The sequence below is a fragment of the Monopterus albus genome, unplaced genomic scaffold, assembly GCF_001952655.1.
Source record: "Monopterus albus unplaced genomic scaffold, M_albus_1.0 scaffold26.1, whole genome shotgun sequence".
In the NCBI taxonomy this organism is placed as follows: domain Eukaryota; kingdom Metazoa; phylum Chordata; class Actinopteri; order Synbranchiformes; family Synbranchidae; genus Monopterus; species Monopterus albus.
In genome coordinates this window covers 1,448,740-1,470,541 of record NW_018127906.1, presented here as the reverse complement: position 1 = coordinate 1,470,541, position 21,802 = coordinate 1,448,740, and the positions used below count along the sequence as shown (strand labels likewise).

Here is a 21,802-nt window from a genome sequence, read left to right as displayed (position 1 = left end):
GGCAGGGCTCCGCTCCCTGTGCGTTACCTGTATCTGGGTGGGGTTCCACAGGTAGGGCTGCTGTCTGTAGTATTCTGCCAACGCTGCAGTGTAGTCTGGCACCGAACTCTGCTGAGATGACTGACCTACACACAAAAACACAGATTAGGTCTCTGCTGCCGTCCAGACAAGGAGATGCATTAACTCAGATTTCCCACACTGCAGTACAAACCGGCTCCAGTGAAGAACAGGATCATGTATAGTATCTACTTGGCCTCTAGTACATCAAGTATTTCTTTCTAAGATCTTTATTTTTAATTTACACTCTACCACATGGTGCATTTTCCTAAATAAAACCACCTTTCATCGAAGAACAGAAAAGCTACGGCCAGGTGTAGAGGCCCATTTACAGACTAAATGTTTTGGATGCACTGTTTACGTCTGTCACTCGCCCACCTCAACAGACCCCTGGACTCCCAGGTGTCACTGCAGGCCCATGTTTTTCTCCAAGACAGTTGTATAAATGACACATCTGAAATTCACTATGAAGCTCTGCTATGTGGAGGAGAGTTACAGATTCACCTGAACACTGCCCGTCCATGCACTGACATGTCCACCCTAAGTTTAATGACCAGTGAGGTCATGTGAAGTTTTTCTCTCAGACAACACACAGACCTGTGTTTTCAGTGGACCCTGGGCCTGTGTGTCCTGGGAGAAGAGTTGCTGCTACTCCCACCTCTGGTCATTACGGTTTTACTTACAGTTCACATCTGAATAAAAACCACTACAACTGAATATCGTTCAAAGATAAAGAAACCAAGCACAGAGCTCTGTGGAGTAAAGATGCTCACGTCAACCAGTGAAACCTGTGTGAAGGGTTAAGGCCCTTTCACACCGGACGCGAATTTAACGCGCGATTTATTCGCGCGTCAATAATATTTTTCGAACCAATAACTTGTCAATGATACATTGCACACCGCCGACGTAATTTCGCGACGCGAAAAGCGACAATTTTTTTCGTCTCCGGGTCGATTTTTCCAACTCATCGCGGCGACGGCAGCACTTCTGACCAATCACAATGCAGCTTGACACGAATTTTGTTTTTTTTTTTAACCTCAGACACACGGCCAGGCGCTGTTCTGGTTCGATCGGATCCCTGTAATTATTTTTCTGTTTTATCGTGTGGGGGTCAACAGCACCAACAACTCTTCAAACTGTCCCACAGACATCCTGAAATAGGTCCTAAAGCGACCATGATACAACTTCAGTTCCTGTACCAATCGATGAAACTCGCCATGTTCTCTCCTTATTTTCAATATAGGATGGACCCAAAACCTTCTTTGTTTTCTTTTTTTATGTAGCAGGACAAGCAGTACATCGTCGTCGCTTGATGTGGAATCCAGCTTTGTAGCGCGACGTTTTAAGAAAATATCGCTTATTCGAGTCGCGTTCGGTGTGAATACTTTTGGTGCGTCAAATTCGCCTGCGTTTTTTTCGCTTTTTCGTCTCGCTTATTCGCGTCGTGTTCGGTGTGAAAAGGCCTTAATATCCAATAATTTACTGCATTGATGATTTGCTCCCTTTTGCAGACAGGCAGCCGTACTCTGTTTCTTGTAGTAGTCCTCCCAGGCCTTACTGTACTCCGTCATCATGCTCTGAGGCTGGCTCTGCTGACCTGCAGGTACACACAACAAACACAAGCCCCTTCAGACATGGGATCGTACAATCCAGAACGTCTTTGGTCTGTTAAGGCCACAGCTTTCTGACATTCAGACACAGCTCACTTTCACTTCAGGGCTTCACTCAGACACACCCACCATTGCAACAAAGACAGCCACGGTATGTGCATAATATTTGGCATACGTGTGAGATTGGACAGCACCAAGTCACACAATGTATGAAGCCAGTCTACAGCAACATGGCAGCCGAACCGGAGTGTGTTCCAAGAGAACTTGTTTCCTCACGTCATTGCTGTTTAGGGCCTTCTCCAAAACAAGCATCCCTTACATTAAGTGGAGTAACTCAGAGACGTGTACACCCAGACTGCTGTGACTGGTTGGCTCACGGTGGGTGACTCTCCGTTAGTGACTGCATGCAGCTCAGACCGCCGTCGCAACTATTCCAGAGGAGTGACCACGGTGCTCGTTCAAACATGACACCGACACACTCAGATGCCATCAGATTAATGGAAAACAGGGCTCTACAGACTTCCTGCTTCATCTCCACCACTCAGAACACACAGGAAGTTCAGCCAGTCCCAAACAAATGCATAAAAGCAATCTTCAGAGCCACTCTTGGGGTGAAAGCCAGGAAATCTGAAGTGTTTTCATTCTCTGTTGGCTGCCTGGTCAGGCCAACGTTCAGGAAAATGTCTCCTTCTGTTCAGCCTGGGCTCAGTCTTCCTCCTCACACCCAGAGATCAGCTGTGGTCACAGAAAGACGCCGCTGCTCGGAGACGCTCTGTGGCCTTCACCTTGATCATGTCTGGAGGGTGTGTTCTCCCTGACCTCCTCAGACGACCCTCTGCTGTTCTTTGTCTTGTCCATGTCCAGTGTGGTCACACAGTGATAAAACAGCACAATGAGGACTTTTCTCCACTTACAGGCTGAATCACTGACAAGGCTGAACACAGCTGTGATAGTAGCTGAAGACAAATATCACAACAATCCACTTATCACCACTTCTAAAGGAACCAGTCATTTTCTTTGTCTTATTCTGTTTTAGGCTGCAGGTGCATATGGTGGCAAATATGAGGAGACTCCTGACTGAGTGGAGACCCAACCAGCAGGGTCACTGATCAATCAGCTGATCATTGTCCTGATGATCTGACTGATCTGTTTATACCCAGAACTCTCCAGAGCCAAAGGTGGCGTCTCCACACGTCTTGTTGTGTCCAACCAACAAACCCACAGAGACTCAGCTGATTCTCATGTCTGACAAAGAAAAGCATCAAGTCCACACATTAAAGAAGGTGGAACCAGAACATGTCGGTGACTGTTGCTTCTAAATAGCTGAGGTTCATTTTCTACCAGTGAACTGACTCATGGCTGCAGCTCTAGGTCACTGAGTGGCTTCATGAGGACGACGCAGAGCGTCGGACGCAGTGAGGGGATCTGGTTTGGAAGGAGGAGGCTTCCTCCTTTGATAGAGGAGACCTGATGCTGCTCTGGAGACTCAGCCCTGCTGGGCGCTGGTTTGTCCTGTCAGTTGTTGCCAGTTGTGTTCACAAAACAGTTTTAATTTCAACAGTTCAAAAAGAGCCGTGTGGCTGCAGTTTCTACCTCCTGCCTACCAACGAACCAAAGATCAATGACTGGAAGGTCGGAGGGCTTTTACATTCAGATGTAACATGACCATCACAGTTCACCGAGGGACAGACACACACCTTTTGATTCACTTCTGAAACAAACTATCAACAGCATCCTGCCTTAATACGACAACACTGATGTTACAACTGTGTATCACCCTGCTTAGTGTGTGTGCGTGTGTGTGTGTGTGGGGGGACTTGCCTAGCTTCTTATAGTACTGCTCCCATGCTTTAGAGTAGTCCACCTGTCCTGTCTGAGCCATAGTGTGACCTACACACACACAAACAGAGTCTTAGTTGCTGGACTCAAAAAGTCAGCGTGTGTTTACATAACTGTGTGTATTTGTGTGTAAGAACACTACTGTATGATGTGTGTAGGTACACAGCAAACTACTGTATGGACACTATCCTGGTGACTGTAAGGAAGCACTGAACAACACAAGGCCACCACAGCTCCTCTCCTGCACGCCACTCTGCTGCAACCACCACACGTTTCCTGCTCTCTCACCACCTCGTGTCTTTGTTTAGGTCTCATCTTTGAATGGTTTGTTTTCTGGTGGTTGTGGGGAAGCTTGAGGCTTCCAGAGACTATGAGGATGCCTCTCTTCACAGGGTTCCACTGTAATCAGTCCCATTCGGACCAGAACCATCAAGATAAATGAGCTGCGACGCTGGGGAGTCAAACACAGCAGCGGGTGACATGACCCATGTAGCGTCAAATAGTTCAGTTGATTCAGATCCACTGTTTTCCGTAGCAAACAGTGGGATCTGTCAGCAGTTACTATTTTTAATGACTTGTACAGCCGAGCAAGCTAACTGTTGTGTTGTTGTCGATAGCACAGCCAATTTAGCTAGTTATTAAAGTGAACCGATATTTGAAAGAAACAGCCAAAAGGTTGTAAAACGTGTTTTGACACATGTAAAGTTAAAATGTCACAGTTACTGCTACTGATTTCAGCTTCTTACAGCTCAGTCAGTGTAACTCTGTGGCGCTGCTGCTAGTGTTTGGAACCATTCAGCGTTCCCATGATCCACTGTTACTGTAACAAAACGGTCCTTACAGAGTCAACGGAAACATCAACACCCTCCTGATTAAACCACTCTGGTTCGGACTAAAACCTGTTCACTGGGTGCGGCCTGAGAGGAGAAGATAAGCTGTGGGAGTACATGATTCTGTTTAGCCAACATGCAGAGGAAGGTTCAGACGGTTGACTCAGGTTGAACTAAATAAAAAGAGGCTCCTTGTTGATGCGTCTGTCCTTCAGTTTTGTGCTTTGACTCATTTTCCTCTGAAATATTTGTTGGGTTGGGATGGAGACATATTCATTATGGAAATGTAGATTGGACTGTCACATCTTTGGACTGTTAGCTAAATGATCTGTTCCTATATCAACACAGGGCGAGGATAAGTTCATTTTAGATTCTGAAGGAGGACTGCCATGTTTTAGATGATGATCAATATACTGTACATTTATGATGATTAAATATCTTCCTTGTAATTTTTGTATGACCTAGTGGGAAAGGCTCTGCTCGAACAAAAAGATGACTAATAGTTTGAATGTATGGTTTCTACGGCGACATGTCAATCACGATTGGATGCAAGAGACCGGAAACGACCTCCAGACATCGCCCTGATGAAGGTGCGAGGGCTGCGAGCTGTGTGATGAGTTTTGATCTTGTGTCAGACATGATTCATGCAGTCACTGTCAGGTCTGAGATACCAGTTTGATCAGGTTCAACATCAACAGGTGGGAAACAGAAAAACGCAGAGAATCAGTAACAGAATGTTGGTCGAGCGTGTGTGTGTGCGCGTGTGTGTGTGTGTGTTACCAGGGTCCTGTTGTCCAGGGCTCTGCCAGCTGGTCTGGTAGGTGTTTCCCCAAACTCCAGTCAGGAAGGTCTGACCACTGCCACAGCTACACACACACACAACATATGCATGTCAATAAAACACACTCCACAGTGTACAGTCACACAGACACACACACCGGCTCCACATGTACACTACAGTTGCAGGCACAGGTTCTTGATAAGTTCCAGATATCACCATTCTGCTGCACGTCACCCCAGACTGACTGGACACACTGTGGATATTCCTACAGGTTCACATGCATGCTCTCCTGTCAGCTGACTTCTTAACGGTCATGTGAACAGAAACCTGGTTTGTGTAACTGGGACAGGGGATTAGAGAAACCTGATATCTGAGGCTGACTCCTGCTGGACAACACTGACATGGGCGGAGGTCCATGTAGCAGCGTAAACCAGTTTCTAATCAGCAGAACAAAGCACTGCGGACAGGGAGACCGGCGGAGTCGCTGCATGGGAGGAGATCATTGCATGCAGTGAGACCTCATTAGGGGTGCAACAGATCACGAAAGCTCACAGACTGAGGCATGGATAAAAACAAAACAAGTCCAAAGTTTCAAATAAAAATACCCAACAAACAACTTTCAAATGAACTGAATCAAGTAGCTCATGAGCCTGAACATGATAAAACGACAACTGCTGCACAATTGTACCATTTTTGACTGTTTCCAGTGCAACGTCTGTTTTGGCGAACACAACTGCTTTGTATCATTTCACTGCAACTCTGCATTGAGATTTAGGGGATTTTTACTTTAAGTACCAGTGACAGTAACATAGTTCATAAGACGAGTCAAGGCCCACTGTGAAAAATCACTCTGACGTCGGCTGCACCTCTGTAATACAGGTAGTACATGAGGATTTTACAGGTATGATGCAGTGGTATGGGCCACAAATCACCAACATCTCTTTGCCATGTTTAATGTGAGCAACAAAGCGATCCGAGCTCCTATTGGTCAGTGTAGCCCCAGCATCTTGTGGATTACAAACAACTCTGACACGCTAGACTTCGTGCCGGGACGTTGTGAGGTGTCCCAAATGTGGCATTCGTCACTTTACTCTGACACTGTACAAAATATAATGATCAGTAGAAATGTCCCAGTCCAATACCGAGTATCGGTGTTGGCGCCAATCCAGATATAATTCACAGGATCAGTATTGGCCAGAATGAAACTGATTCAATTTCCATCCACATGTAGAACCACAGTCCTGTATCTGAGCAGACTCGGTTGCGCTTCTGAGACACGTCATGCAGCCAATAAGCTGCTACCTTCACCAGTCCAGCTGCCTGTGTCGGGGTTGGCAGATCACTCAGGCAGGTAGCTGTGGATTGAAGCCCGTGTTTAGCTTCAGGGCTATTTTTTTGGATTTATGCGTAAAACACGCCACAGAATCCACCAAAATAACGAAAGCTTACTAGTTCCAATCAGGACTGTGTAAACCATGTTGTCAGAACTCAGCATTAGACTGAAACACAGAGAAGATGCCAAAGAGTGCTTTTACAACCACAACAGCAAACCAGTCAATCAGAGAACAGTATGAAAAGGTGCAGAATACAGTGGGAGACATGACCTGAACCTGGAAGATCATGGTTCTCTAAATGTAGGCTAGTGGTGAGCATCTTACTTCTGGTGTGTGGCGGGGCCCTGGGTGAAGGGACTGAAGCCAAATCCTCCATTACTCATAATACCTGAACCCTGCAGGAGGAGAGAGCAGAAAGAGAGAGAGAGCAGAGTTTATTCTGTTTCCTGCATCTTGTTTTGCCTCGTTCACGTCTCATATCGAACACACTCCTCATGTTTGCTTGTAAGCCCATGCACAGTGCCTGGACAAAAGATGCACAATAAAATCCACATAGGTTCGACCACACACCAAACCCTGGGTCCAGGTCATAGTTCAGATCTGCTGATCCAGAGTGTTCACATTTACAGGGCTCAGAGAAACTGGCTCCTGTGAGAAAACAGATCCAATCTAAATCTACAGACTTGCAACTAAGATCAAACTCTAGCTGCGCTGAGGACTAGAGTCTGGTCTTACTGCACTGAGGTGTGTTTGGTTTTCATACCCCGATCTTGTCGTCTATGAGCTGGCGGGCCAGGTCCATCTGCTGGGGAGTGCCTCTGATGGTGAAGACCCGGGTGTTGGGGTCAGTGGAGGGGGGAGGGTTCCTCTGCAGCTCCACGTGAGCTCCAGACTGCTGGATAATACTCTTGATGGTTTCTCCACCTGTGTTCACACACCGACAGCATTACACCAGCACATTGGCCACTGCGGTTCATCTCATTATTAAACTTTACATGTGAGGCAGAAGGATGAAGCCGCACTCTGGTGCAGCGCATCGGCTGCTGTTACATTTAAGACTTTAAAGACCCGTTTTAGACACCCTGAAGAGAATTTTGGACCCATTTCCTATCCACACCGAGAAACGGCATTGATTTTCATTATAAAGGCTCTTTTTTATTGAAACAGCACATTAACAACTTTTACATAAGAACACAAGAGTATGAGTGTGGACACGAGTGTACTGGAGGTTTAACATGTAGCTTGTGTGTGTGAAGGTGTGTTCAGCTCTATTCACTCTGGAGACACACAGATCAGCCATAACATTATGACCACCTGCCTAACACTGTTTACATAGGAGTCCTTGTGGCAGTTGGTCGGCTCTTGTGTCACTCTGCAGCTCACTGTGCATCTTCTGTGAATCCATCTGCTTCCACAGTTCTACTGTCAGGAAGAGCACAGAAGTGTCTACAATTCAGTCAAACACTTATGTAAAAGGAGTGAAAACTGTGGTCGTGAGGATAAGTTAGAATTATTTAGACCAATCCAACAGCCTCACCACTCTAGGTGTGATATCACCACTACAGCCCCTGACTCTTTCTCTTCATAAAGACCAATGTACAGTATTTCTCATTTTCAACCATTTTAACAAAGATTCAAATACATTTTTTTGAAAAGTACAAATGGAAGTTAAAAGTTTAATCTACAGTAGATCAACCTCGTCATCAGTGAGCCGTGGGAGTCCATGACCCTGTCTCCAGTTCCACATTTGTCCTTCCTTAGACACTGTTGGTAAGTACTAACCACTGCAGACCAACAACATCCACCAAGACCTGCAGACTGGGAGATGCTCTGACCCAGTCATCTTACCACCACAGTGTGGCCCTTGTCAAAGTCACTCAGATCCTTACACTTGCCTGTTTTTCCTGCTTCTAACACATCATCTTTGAGGACTGAATGTTCACGTGCTGCCTAATAAACCCCCCCACACTGACGGGTGCCACTGTAACAGATGGTCAGTTTTATTCACTTCACCTGCTGGTGGTCATAATGTTATGGCTGATCGGTGTAGCTCTGTGAGGAGCAACCAGAGCACAGACCAGTGACTCTGGTTGTTGGAAACAGACGGCCTCCCTGAGGAGGAAACCTGCTGGTCTCTGGACAGGGTGTGTGGAGAGTAACACACACACCATCACCGGCTGCGTCAAAGAAAAAAAAGCAGAACCTGAACTATCACAGGGAAACAAATGATGAACCGGTGAGAAACTCATTACGAGGACACTGTACCGGTTCCTATTCAATGTTACCGTCCAGCTTGCTTAAATTATTCTCCTCCTCTTCTCAGCGAGTCCTACTAACGAGGCTGTTTTTTTTTATTGTTAAAACATCTGGTCTGTTACACTCAAATTCTTCCTGTGTACTGGTTGATTAAAAGTATATTAATACAAAGTGATGGTTTCCTGACTAAAACCCAAATAAACACGTATGTGGCTCTGGTTCTGCCGACACCAGGAGCAGGTTTTCACCGCTCTGCCAGTGTTCGACAAATTCTCCAAAGATTTTGCTGACAAATTAAACATTACTACATATCTGAAGCATTTATAAATGCCAATCTTTCTTTTAGCTCTGGTGGCTTCAGACAGCAGGCCCTTCGTCTGACACACAGTCATGACACACACACACACACACACACACACATATGCCATATGGTGTCTAAACACACTGGGTACTTGACATCTCTTTAGCATTGCTGCTTTTATTTTGGAAGCTGCAGCTTGACCCTCTTGACCTACAACACACACACGGAGGCAGGCTGGTGAAAGGCTGATGTTTTAAAGAGGCTTTTAAACAGTGGGGCTCATGGAGCTCTCCTCCTGAACCTTTGTTCATCGTAGGGTTGTTTTCCTTGGGGCTACAGTCCCAAATGTTGTTTCTCTGCAGGGATGTGTCACAGAAGCATCGACTAAGAAGGCCACGATCGATCTTTAAACACTTGACACAATTACTGGCGCCTTTGACACACCTTACATACATAAGAAATACACTGGCCTGTGTCCACATCCCAGCGCGTCAGACCTGATGCTTCCACAGAAGTGTGAACCCACCAGAGCAGATGTGGGCCACCTGCTGCAGGCTTCAGAGAAAGTTAAACCCGTTAAAGCCCAAATTAACAAAACGATCATCAGCTGTACTGTGTGATCAGCGCCGCTTTGCATGATGATATTAGAAGTGAACAGAATGGCCACAGATCCGATTCCTCCTTTTTATAGCTTCTTTAACTGTGTAGAACAGTAACTGGACATCATCAAAGCATGAAAACCTTTCAAATCAAGTACCAGGACTGTCACGGGGTTTGTGCATGCCAAGCAGTCGCCAATGAGCACTTAAACGTTCGCACCCTCACACCTCGAGCGTTAGCTTTAGAAGCACCATGTGTAGACGCACAGCTGACTGCATGTGGTGGGAGCAGCCCCTCCCTCTACTAAACAGAGATCAACAGAGAGAAAGTACAGTGGAGAAACAAAGCAGGACGGTTTGGCGTCGACCCTGGAGGCTACGCTCGGTGATGGTTGAGCGACATACAGGGTGTACGGCTGGTCAGGTTCCCACCGTGGAAATGCAGCACAGTGTGACTGGTGATCGATCAGTTCAAGTCTCGGTGAGCCAAAGTTCTCTGATCCTCTAAAGGCTTCACCACTGACTTGGGGAAAGTAACGTTCTCACGTTAACTTGCTACGTAAACTGCCTTTAGATAAAACTGAACTTTTCAACAAAATGATTAAAGTGGAGCTCTGCCGATTTTCAACAAGGTCTCAATAATTATAGAACTGTACTACAACTCAGTGACATTGATCTTCCCTCCGTGCTTCATGTACACAGATGTGCCAGCTGCAAGAGGCCGAGCAAATGTTTCTGAGTGCACCCCCGAGTGAAACGGACTCCTCTCCCTACCTTTGCCGATGACCAGGCCACACTTGTCAGCAGGGATGGTATAGGTCACTTCCTGTAGGGGGCCAGGAGAGCCCATAGTCCAATCACCACGACCTCTGACCCGGCTACTCCGCAGGGCTGAGCTGAAACCGTCACGCTCCTACGAAATCAGGAAGATGAAGAGAGTTTACAGCGATCATCAGCAGTCCGGCCTACACTCACCGTCCTTTGTGTGGGTGTTACCTGTGCGGTCTGAATGAGCTCATTCATGAGGTGGACAGCGTGCTGGCAGCGATCTGCCTGTCCCATGACCATGGCGACACGCTCCGGACTGATGCCATCATCTGGAGACCAAACGGACACACAAAGAGGTCAACACCTTGTAATCTACTTTATTCTGGTGTTAAAATGGAACTGTCATAAACAGACTTGTTTACTCCAGATTATTGCCTTTAAACTGGATTTTCTATGTAAACAGACCTACTTTTAATTGGATTACACTGGATTTGATCTGGAATGGATCACAGTGATAAACAGACTAGTTTTCAACTGGATTATAGTGGCATAAACAGACCAGCGTTATACGCATTTCCTGGTGTAAACAGACCTGCTTTAAACTGGATTCGGACCCCTGCATCGTTCTGGATCTTCTTGATCATTTCTCCATTTCTGCCAATCACAATGCCAACAGCGAACCTGGGAACTGGAACCTGGAAAAAGAATCTTTTAATCTAAATACTGATTTAATGGAGAGTCACAGAAGTTGATGTATGCGTTTCTGTGTGTCTCGTACGTCCAGGCTGGCTCCCCCCAGTCGGGCACTGAAATCACTGCGTCCCGACCTGAAATCTCCATCCTTCTCCCTGATGACCTCCAACACCAACTCCCTCGCTGCCTGGAGACCGAGAGGAAACAGAGGCGGTTGTTCAGTACATTTAACTCTGGCTAAAGTGTCTGACTCTGTGCGCTCTTGTACTTCTATCTCTGTAAGGACCAGTTGGATTTTTAGACCCTGAGCACGAGCACATTTTAATTTATTTTGACTGAGTCCCACATACACTGTCCTGCTGCCCTAAATACTCGATACAGCGCCACATGTGGATTCATCTGCTGCTGAAAATAGCTTTCTATTTTAAAAGTCATACAATTCTGTACATTTGTGAGGTTTTTATTTAAAGGTCTACATCCTCACTAGGACTTCGTGAAGTGCAGGTGTTGACAGGCACACTAACACATCGCTGGTTTGAATGTGGACATGAGATTTGTCACCAAGAAAAATCCAGAACACCAGACATATATTTTAGGCTAGAATCAGGCCAAGGCTGCGCTGGCGACGGTCCTCTCAGATTTAGAATAAAGCCTGTGTACCTGCACTTTGTACGGGTCTCCAGAGATACGAAGGGGTTTGTCGGCTCCTGTCGGCATCGGACCGTCTTGGATCATCATCATCTTTACTCCCGCTCGCTCCTAACACACAGAAGAACGACAACGCATATCAGAGGTGTTTAAGGGATGATACCTCAGCAGGTGTATGAACACACCCTACCTGCAGCTGTTTGATGGTGTCTCCTCCTCGGCCAATCACCAGCCCCACCTTACTCGCCGGGATCAACATCTCCTGCACTGAGGCCCCGCCTTCACCATCACCATGGAAACCTGGACCATTTCTGCAGCGGTCGACAATTTGGACCAGCAGCCGCTTCGCATGCCTGAGAACACACAGAAAATACACGAGGGGATTTAGCAGCAGGCGGCGGTCGACGGGTGAGGTGACGTGAAGGCGGATGTTCAACACTCACTCGATGCTCTCTGGAGTCCCAGTCAGGGAGCACGGCCGCTCCATCAGCCCGCCGCTGTCTGCAAACACACACAGAGGAGAGGTTACATTCTCAGCAGACAGGAGAGGCCACAAACTGGTCCCATGGCACAAACTCAAGTCACCCCAGTCCAAACTTTTATATCGCCCCTTCATAAAGCTCTGCAGTCTAAAGCCCACAGCAATAATCTGTAAAAATATTAACCCACTGAACAGAGTTAAAATAAAAAAAACTGGATGAAATGACAAAATACACAAGTACTCAGTTTTTACTCAGTGTATACAGAGTAAAAGTACTCGAGGGAGTAAAACATTAAAATGCAGTAACACCAAAGGATGAACAGCATAAACAATGGCTATAAAACCTTCTAACCAGGAACGAGGCTAAAAAGTTGGTTTGTGTTTAAAAACATCAGGACAAGTTTTTGTCCTGTGCTGAGGAACAAGTCAAATAGGCCGAGGAGCCGAGACGTCATCCTGGTTCATACCCTGGAAGCACGTCATGCAAGGAGGCCGGTTTACAGGCAAATATGGGTCTGCTTTAGGTTTGTTCTCTGTACTGCATTTTGGATGGAGTTCACTGAGAAATAAAACTATTCATGGCTTTGTTTTTGACAGGATCCACACTTCAGCAGTGACAATGGAGTAAACATGGACACTATAACTGAAGACATCACATTATTAGGGGGCGAACAGCAGACAGACTCACCAGCAGCAATCTGGATCTTGCAGCTGGATTCCACCTGGATTCTGGTGATCTGTTCTCCTCCTCTGCCAATAACTGGAGGAGGAGAGGAGAATCACTTAGAGAGAAGCTTCATCAGCTGTTCACATGTTCCTGTAACAAACAATCGCTTCTGGCTGCATCCATATCCCAGCTCTAGTTTCTCAGACCTGGTGTGTCCACAGCAGTGTGAACAGACTAGATGTCCTCAGACCAGATCTGGGCCACCTGCCTATGTGCTCCTAGACCTAATTCCTCTCCAACCTCTGACTGTACAAGCGCCGTCAGAACGGTCAGATCAGAATCCATGTGGCCGTTTTAACATCTCCTCCTCTGCACATACGGCCTGTTGTCATCATTTGGTGTTGGCCCCTTACAGACCGGTAACAATAAACATGGACGACAGCGACAGGGTCAGTGGAGAGACCAGGATGTTTCAAATGCACTGGACGTTTATGGAGAAGCTTCTGATCAGGCCAAACTGGGAGGAACATATCGTAACCCAGTGGTTTGGGAAGAAACTGGGCCATTTGACCATCGCACACACCACCTGGTTGTTATTCTTGTGCACATTTCAGTTATATCTGTGCACGTGGTAGTTTAGGAGCTGAGCTGGGAGCATCTGACACACACGAACGAGAAAGCAGCGACGCAAACAGATCATAGCTGAGAGTTAAGGCCCGGGACGCCTGAGTTTAGGGTAGAGCTGGTTCTGATAACTGGTTCCATTTTGGACGCCAAGTCAGTAGAACACCTGGATTCTTTAAGCTCAGCAGCCAGGGAGTTCTTGTCTGGGTTCTAGGTCAGGTTCTGGACTCAACGCAATAGTCCCTATCAGTGTTACAGGGACGACAAAATGAGACTGGATCATCACACTGGTCCAAAGATTTCAGCTGCTGTTAGAAACTCCAGACTGACTGGACGACAGAGCCCCGAGACACCTGACTGGCAACACAAAGTGAAAGGTCAGAGGTCATACTCACTGAAGCCCACCATCCTGTCGGGGACCTTGTAATCCTCTGTGATTACCCTGCTGCAACACACAAACACGCACAGATTAATATCCAGGTCACACAACAGCCCACAGCCACAGAGTGTGTTCGTCAATAAGTGATTATGTTGATGTGGGCTGCAGGAGGACAGATCTATAACACTTATCTACTGTTACACCCCAACACACACGTCTATTTGCAAACCAGAGGAGGATGGTGCTGAACATCGTTATCTGGGATGCCCTGCTGTGTGTGAGGCTCTCTCTGTGAGGACCACACTGAGCTTTACACTGAGTGAACTGGGCCTTTCTGGGACAGTGAGGACATTTTCTCTGTCCTCACTCTGACTCACCTTCACAGGACTCAGCCATGCAGCTGTGACTGTCTGCACACAGACAAAGATATACATACAAACATGTTTGTGAATGTGATCAATCTGAACTGTGATCATACCTTTGATGCCCCATGGCTGCTAGCTGGTTCCCTACTGAGAGACAGAGACATAGATTAGACATGAAGTCACCTTTTACTGCAGTATCGGGGATCTGATGGACCTGCTGGACAACAACACACGGCTGTATTTTACAGCAGCAGCACGAGTGACAGCCAGTCTGGCATCATTTTAATTTTAATTTTAATCAACAAATCCCAACCCAACAAAGTCAACTCCTGCTGCAATAATAAACCTCTCACCAACATACAGCGCCATTTCTTTAAAAAACGGCTCAGTAATGTCCAGTCTTCTACGACAGGTGGTTCTAACTCAGTAACTCAGGCTGCTCCCAGGAAGGCTTGGGCACAGCGCAGAAGTGTTTCTGCAGAATGCCTAAGCTGGATCAACGTAGGCGACATATCAGAATTTAAAAACAACTGAGTTATATGCTCTGAAAAAAGAGAGGTGACTCGATCTCAAAAGCAAACATGAGCTGGCAAAAGGGAACGACCTGTCAATCAACAGTGAGTGTCTGGACGAACGTTTGTGTGACTGGCAGCATCACCGATCAAACAGCTGTTGACTGGCTGCCACTCCTAGTCAACAACAGTCGACTAGGGGTGGCAGCTCCACAGAGAACACAGGAAGTACAGCTGTTTTACTGGGAACCAGTTCTATTTAACCCACATATATAGTCATTAAATCTCAAACATGTCTGGTGAAATGAACAGACACCCCAGGTTCTTGGTCTGCTGAGAAGTTCCTGTTTGGCTCCAAGTTGTAGCTCAGGTGCAAACAATGTAAAAAAATGTTAAATTGAAAAAGCTGTGGTGGGACATTTGTGATCGTCCTCTCCATCTGCTCCTCACCTCCATCTTCTCCTGGTCGTTTCTGGCCGGGGTAGTACAGCGAAGGCTCGACGCTTCCTGAGGAGCTGTTGAGGTGGGACATGGTATCTCCACCCATCTTACCCACCATCTGAACCACAGGCAGAAAGAGAAAACAGGGTCAGCAAAAACAAAATAATTCAGTAGAAACAGAGCTGAGTTCAGACACAGACTGTAAGTCCTGAGTCAAACTAACAAGCTCCAAGTCAAGACCAGAGTTTAAGGTCAACTACCAGGTCAAGTTTCAAGTCATGACCAACTAGTCCCAAATCATGCCAAACCGTTTCAGTGCACATCTGAGATGAACAAGTCTACATGTCAAGTCCGACTAGAGGCGGAACATTTACATCAACAGCACCTTGTAGACGTTTGATGACAAACACTTGTGTCTAAACAGATTCACCCACGGTCTGAATTACTCTGCGTTTTTGGGAATGGAATGTCAAGACTGATTTTAAATTATGACTCAAGTTGCAAAGAACATGTAGACGTTCTGACCAACTTCTGTATTTTACACACTGGTATTACTAGGGTTGATGTTACGGGATTGAAAACTCACAAGTGCAAGCAAAACGGGAAAAATGGCAAAAGATCAACAGGCCAGACGGTGAACGGATCACGAATAAAGGGACTCTCGTTATTTACAGACAACGCACACCTATAAGCTCTGCACCCACAAGAGACGAGGCTCTGCGCTGGATGACAGGTGGAGCTGGTGGCAGCTCCAACACGTTGATCTGTGCAGTGAGGAGCCAGTGGAGCAGAGGCCAGCAGCTCTGTGCACAGCGACGCCGTTCTCAGCCTGTGGAGCTGCATGGTGGAAACAGACAGCCTCCGTGTTTCCTGAGGAGGAAACCTGCTGCCCAGTGCAGCGGTGTATGAAGCGGCTCAAGGGAGGGGGGGGGTTCTAGGGCACAGAGCGATGACGCCACACTCACTGGTTGGTGGAGAGTAACACACAGAACCGCCGGCTGCGTCCATTAAATAAAACAACAGAGTTAATTACTACAGAAACAATCGGTGCTATTTAGAGAGTGCATTTGGTCCAAGTCATGTGACCTCTGGTAGTGCTGCCCAGGACATGAAATGTTTTCAAACTGCAGCGTCAGTCCGGAAAGCAATGGGGCAATGACACAATCAGCCCTTTAAACTGAAAGCACAACGAAAACAAAAGTGAAAGACGGCTTCCTCCGGTGTCGCATCGTGTACATAATTAAACCTAGCCAACAGTAGCACATGACGGAGGCCAGGCAGGAGCACTTTCTGCCCAGCTGACCCAGAAACGTGACAGTTCATAACAGCTGGCAGCTGCATTTCCAGAGTGAATGTCAGTGAAGCTGCAGCGGTTTCTTCCTCCCTCCTCGCCCCAAACAGGAACCTTCCTAATAAGGTTCCTTGTTTGGCTGCAGACGCACAAGCTGCTCTGCAGTCATGTCGGAGCCACCGCAGACGTTCGGACACATGTATGTATGTATGTATATAATGTTTATGAATACCGCCTGTCCTCCTCCTCCCACCCTTCCCCTACCTTTGATCGCACTACTCTATTGTCTGTTGCCTAAAATCCACCGAGAGCCTCGGTGCTCAGCGTACATGGTGATTAAAGCTGATTCTGACTGAGTGATGGATGTGACCAGTAAACACAGAACTGCTCGGCGCTAAACTACTCTGTCTGAACGTCAGTCCTATTGTGCTGCGTAATGTGAAGCTCAGTATGTTTCAGCTTGGGTCAAACCGTCTCTACGTTTTTGTCCTTATTCACCCGTATGAGGGGTTCAGAATATTAGGAACCCCTGTGAATGTAATACAGTCCAGTAGAACATCTTTAACTATGAGCTCAATAATCAACATGTAACTGAATGCAGACATCAGCAACAGCTTCACAGTTTAAAGTGTCCCCGGCAACTAAGTGACAGTGAGTCAGGTTCCGTCTGATTCATCAACATCATCTGAGCAGCTTTGGGCACAAAGTCGGAGCCGTTGGGACAACCCGAGACGGAGACGCAACATGATGCAGCTGCATCCACTGGAAATTAAGCAACATCACAACAACTGACTGATGTTGTCACTGTCGGTCAATCTGCACATTATTTTCTCAATTAATCACTGAAACATTTGTTTTCTAAAATGTCAGAAAACAGTGCATCTTTGCCCTTAGACTGACAGAGGTGTTTCTAATAAACTGACCACAGTGAATCTGCTGCTCTCCCTAACGTCTCTTCAGCCCAGACACTCTATTGAGACTTGAACCGGACCGACTCCACAAACCACTCCGTCCCGCTCTCTGCCCCTCCCGTCCTGTTTCCTGAAGCGATGACGTGAACTACAGAAGCCTGGTTGGGACAACCTGTACAAACACAGCTTCCAGTCTGCAGCTACAGTTAGCTAAGCTTTGTCAGCTGTTAGGTCACATCATGATGGCGACACCGAACCCAGATGACACCTGAACCAGAAATGAACTGAGGGAAGGTTTGGTAACTTAACACACAGATAAGGAGGCAGTTTGTGTTGGGTTTATTGTCACAGTGACAGAGTCGAGTGAGGCCAGTCGGACTTTTAGCTGCCCAGAGCTCCTCCATGGCTCTTTGACATGACTACTGGCTGGAAAAACCCTTCCTCTAACCTTGGCTAGGCGGCAGGCGGGGATGATTTACAGACCGTACTTTGACAACACAGGGTGGAGAAGCTGGAATAACAACAGGAGGCTGTAGGCAGCAGAGGGTCATGGAGGGGGGGGGTAGCTGGGAGACACCACGTACCACAGTGTGTTCATCTTCAGCTGCCTGATGAATCTGATCTGACACCAGCTGCAGATGCTACAGCCAGTCCTGCTACCCGAGCTGTGCCGACGGCTCAGTCACAGTACACAGCACCACAGCTCATTCACAGCCATTAGTTTGAGCTGCTAGCTGACCTCACCTTGGAGAACACAGGGCAAGGCGCTGCCAACAGCACACACAGGGAGGTAACCTTGAACGCTTTCATGATAAAAAGGAAAGAGGAGCAGCAGAGAGGCGGGGAGGGATCTGCCACTCTCAGCAAACACACACACTGATTCACCGCTTCACCTGCGGCCTCGCGTTGTTTTAACAACATGACAGGTACACAACATCATTACAATCATTACAATAATCACCAGTACATTACAATCTCATCCACACAAACAATACCAACATGTCTGAATCAGCAGGGAGAGCCTCTGCATCAAACCGAGCACTCCCAGGGTCTCCATATCGACAACTGACAATGAAGGTATGAGGGAATGAAGTGTACGATTTGACTGAGCAACCAATCACCTGCTGAGCTCTGACACACTCTGCTTATTGATCATGGTGTGTGGCTGCTACCTGCACCGTTTCATCATCACAGGCCTGGTTTCAGTCTGAGCGCCTGATGCACCGAGACTAGACCCCCATAATGTTGAACTTTAAAAACAAGTCTCTGTCACATGAAGCAGAGTCTGTAGCAGCTCACGTCCACCACACCGCACCCAACACCGTTCAAGGCCTTCTTACTAGAGCAGAGAATCATTTCAGAACATTTTCATGGTCAAAGTATGACTGGAAACAAATAAGAGGCACAAAGTTACTGCACAGAGTTACAGCGGAGGGGGCTGAATGCTTACATCCTGGTTTTAGCAGTGAAGACGTGTCACTGTGTTGGAGCTGATGGAACGATGGAGAAGCCTCAGTTCACTAACAAGTGGGCTGCATATGATGTCATGTCACTAACCCTAACCCTGTGTCACATGCTCCCAAAATGCCTATAGTTTGTGTCACATACAGCTGATCAGATCAGTCACACTGACAAAGCTTTAATCGAGCACCAAGCGCAGTTGTTCATATGGGGGGAAATGCAAGAAACTGACTATAATACGCTGATACTGTGTCTGAGCGTTTTCTCCCACCCGGATGTTTCCCTTAGCGCCTTCATCAGTGGTCAGGGCTAGGGTAAGGTTTGATTCATGTTAAGTTATTATGGGGGGGAACAGCTTGGCGAGGGAACACACTTCAACACAACACTGACAACAATGGCCTGCAAAGCCTTTGTCTGGGACAGGGAGGAGTGGAGCAGGCGAAGGCTCCGCTGTGCAGTGATCACTTATGTAGCTAGCTAACTGCTAGCTTGAGCTGCAGTGACTTCTCTGTCCTGGTTCATGATGATCATCCAATGTCTTTAGCAGGGCTGCCCCCCGCAAAAGCTGACTAGAGGAGTCATTAGCTGAAACACCCGTCAGTCAACAGACTCTTCTAGTCGAGCCTTTGTTTTATTAGATTTTATTTTTTTGTCAGCCAGTGTGCATTACAATAGAAGGCAGCCCCCAGCCGGTAGTTTGTCATCTTCTTCTCCTCATTTTGCTGTGCTGAGCAGTAGTTTGATCAGCACTGCCCCCTGTGGTCAGAGGATACCCACTTCAACAGTGACACTGCCCGATACATGAATGCACATTAAGGTCGGGCCTATTTAGCAAATTGCATAAGGAGGAGAAAGGGACAACGAAACTACTAGTATGAGGCACATAAACGTGAGATTTGTACATTATTAAAAGTGTTTTCAAACATCGTGGTCCACATTTACAAGAGAAAAGACTGTCACGACCATGTGGCTGGTTTTGCCTGATATGCGAGTCTGATTTGTTTACCCATCTCCATTAAAGTGTAACACACAGCTGTTTACTGACTGTTTCTTCAACATGCTTCCATCTGAACGGGACTAGGAAGCTAACAAAAATACAGAGGGAAAACATGAGGAATTATAAATAGGAGGAATTGTTCGCAATGCAAGTTGGCGCACATCAAACACACAGTAACGACATGTGCCGTGGTTAACGGACAGGAGAAGCTTAAACCTGTTGGTAAACTCTATAGTATATACATACTATAACCACGTCTCAGGAGAAGACAGAGCATTGTTTCAAAGAAACACAAGTGAGCTGCCTGTCTCGTTACTCCAACAAATCCATCTGGCAGCCTGACGTTAGATATTGTCAGTTTAAATAGGTCACAATTTAACTATTGTGTCATATGCAGCTGTCTTTTGATTTTTAAAGGCTCAGAAATATGTTCCACTTGCTTTTGTGCATTTAAATACTGATGTTAATGTGAAATCATTGCTGAAATTTATGCCAGTTGATTTTGACAGTCTGGGCTATTTAACAAAAAAGAAGAAGAACAAGAAGGAACAGTCAAAGAGTTGCACCGAAAAGCCGACTGACAAAATCCTTAGTCGGGTATAGTCCTAGTCTTAGTCACTGGACCTTTGAGAGTGGTTAACATGAACGGGGCGGGGCTACAAACCCAACAGCGAGTTTCATTTTGTCCTGTCATCACTTTAAGTCACTGAGTTAACGTTAGTTAGCGACAGCTGGTACGACCCTGCTGGGTGTCCTTTTAACCAGGAACCGTGACGATCAGCAAGTGGATGGACGACTCCTCGTTGGACTCTGACTGCAATGAAATTTCCTGCCGTCTCAAATATTTAAATGCTAAAATTGAAAACCGATTACCGAACAGCCGACTATTTGGGCCCAGGCCCACTTCTAAGGCCTTTTCATGAGAACTGAAATCAGTTTCTAAAGCTGCTGCAGTATTCACTGTTTCAACTTGTTTCCAGTTTCTTTACAGCCTGACACACAGCTGGACAAAGTGAACACAGATAAAGAAATGTTGCAGTTTCACTAACATCTGTTCACCGAATTAAAACCGTACAAGGCTGGATTCAGCCCCTGAGGGGCCCCCGCTCACCCGTACAATGCACATCACTTTCATTAGTTCACCCAGAAAGCAGCCATGACTCTGCAACTGAAGTGAGGGCTCACCAATCAGTCAAATCACAGGCACTGGCAACAGGTTTGATTAATCACTCAGGTCTCTGTCCACACATCAGTGACAGCAGCTTCTCCAGTGGGAATGCCTGACAGTTTTTCTGACAAACAACTCAACATCTATGGGGTTTGGACTGTGGCCCAGACTAAACTGGACATGTGAATATGTTCACTTGAGGGAATAACGACAGGTGTGTGTCACTGGTTTCCACTAAACGATCTGTTTGGCTGTTAAAGAAACCGTCAGATGCACAGATAATGAAAATTATGGTTGGGTTCAGCCTTACGGTCATCCTGTGATGAGTGACACCTCTCTACCTGAGGGTTTCTGTCTGTCTGCAGAAACTAATGAAATACAACTTTACAACCAACAACCTCAACACAACCTGCAACAAATCAGGTCCTAAATTTACCTTTGGACAGAGACCTTGTACAAGATGGAGGACCTGGTGTGGATGATAATCTACTTCATGGTGCATTTAACCACATTATGTCGACAGAAATGGACCATAGTGAAACTGGGGGTCCTGGGGCCCCTGGGCAGCTGCCCACCTGCACCCAGTCCACATGAAGGCAGCTCCAGCATGGACAGGGTTGCAGTCTGAGCGCCCACCAACTGGCCCCCGCTGCTGGGTCCCAGTCCTGCGTCTATACGAGCATACACACCTCCACTGGGCTGTATATGGCTGCGGGGCTGTTGCATAACGCCAGCCTAGTTTCTAACCAACTTACAGTAAACAGCAGCCTGTAAGGGAGGGGGGCCACC

General features: G+C 46.8%; 1 protein-coding gene across 5 annotated transcripts in view; it reads right to left on the bottom strand.

Annotated features, from left to right (window-relative positions):
* The window catches only part of LOC109957361 (far upstream element-binding protein 3-like), a 25,607-nt gene that overhangs the window by 2,731 nt on the left and 1,074 nt on the right, over positions 1-21,802 (bottom strand). For 2 of the 5 annotated variants that reach the window (XM_020595188.1, XM_020595192.1), the window contains exons 2-18: positions 15,195-15,303; positions 14,346-14,379; positions 13,884-13,933; positions 12,886-12,957; positions 12,160-12,217; positions 11,907-12,069; positions 11,729-11,827; positions 11,154-11,255; positions 10,968-11,070; positions 10,604-10,704; positions 10,382-10,520; positions 7,215-7,375; positions 6,776-6,846; positions 5,117-5,202; positions 3,489-3,557; positions 1,583-1,654; positions 28-125 (exon numbers count right to left, since the gene is read on the bottom strand). In XM_020595188.1, coding sequence (XP_020450844.1) covers positions 28-125; positions 1,583-1,654; positions 3,489-3,557; positions 5,117-5,202; positions 6,776-6,846; positions 7,215-7,375; positions 10,382-10,520; positions 10,604-10,704; positions 10,968-11,070; positions 11,154-11,255; positions 11,729-11,827; positions 11,907-12,069; positions 12,160-12,217; positions 12,886-12,957; positions 13,884-13,933; positions 14,346-14,379; positions 15,195-15,303 — 1,587 coding nt within the window. Of the gene's footprint in view, positions 1-27; positions 126-1,582; positions 1,655-3,488; positions 3,558-5,116; positions 5,203-6,775; positions 6,847-7,214; positions 7,376-10,381; positions 10,521-10,603; positions 10,705-10,967; positions 11,071-11,153; positions 11,256-11,728; positions 11,828-11,906; positions 12,070-12,159; positions 12,218-12,885; positions 12,958-13,883; positions 13,934-14,345; positions 14,380-15,194; positions 15,304-20,956; positions 20,987-21,802 lie in introns of those variants that run through there. The other 3 variants (XM_020595191.1, XM_020595189.1, XM_020595190.1) reach the window with 3 other exon arrangements.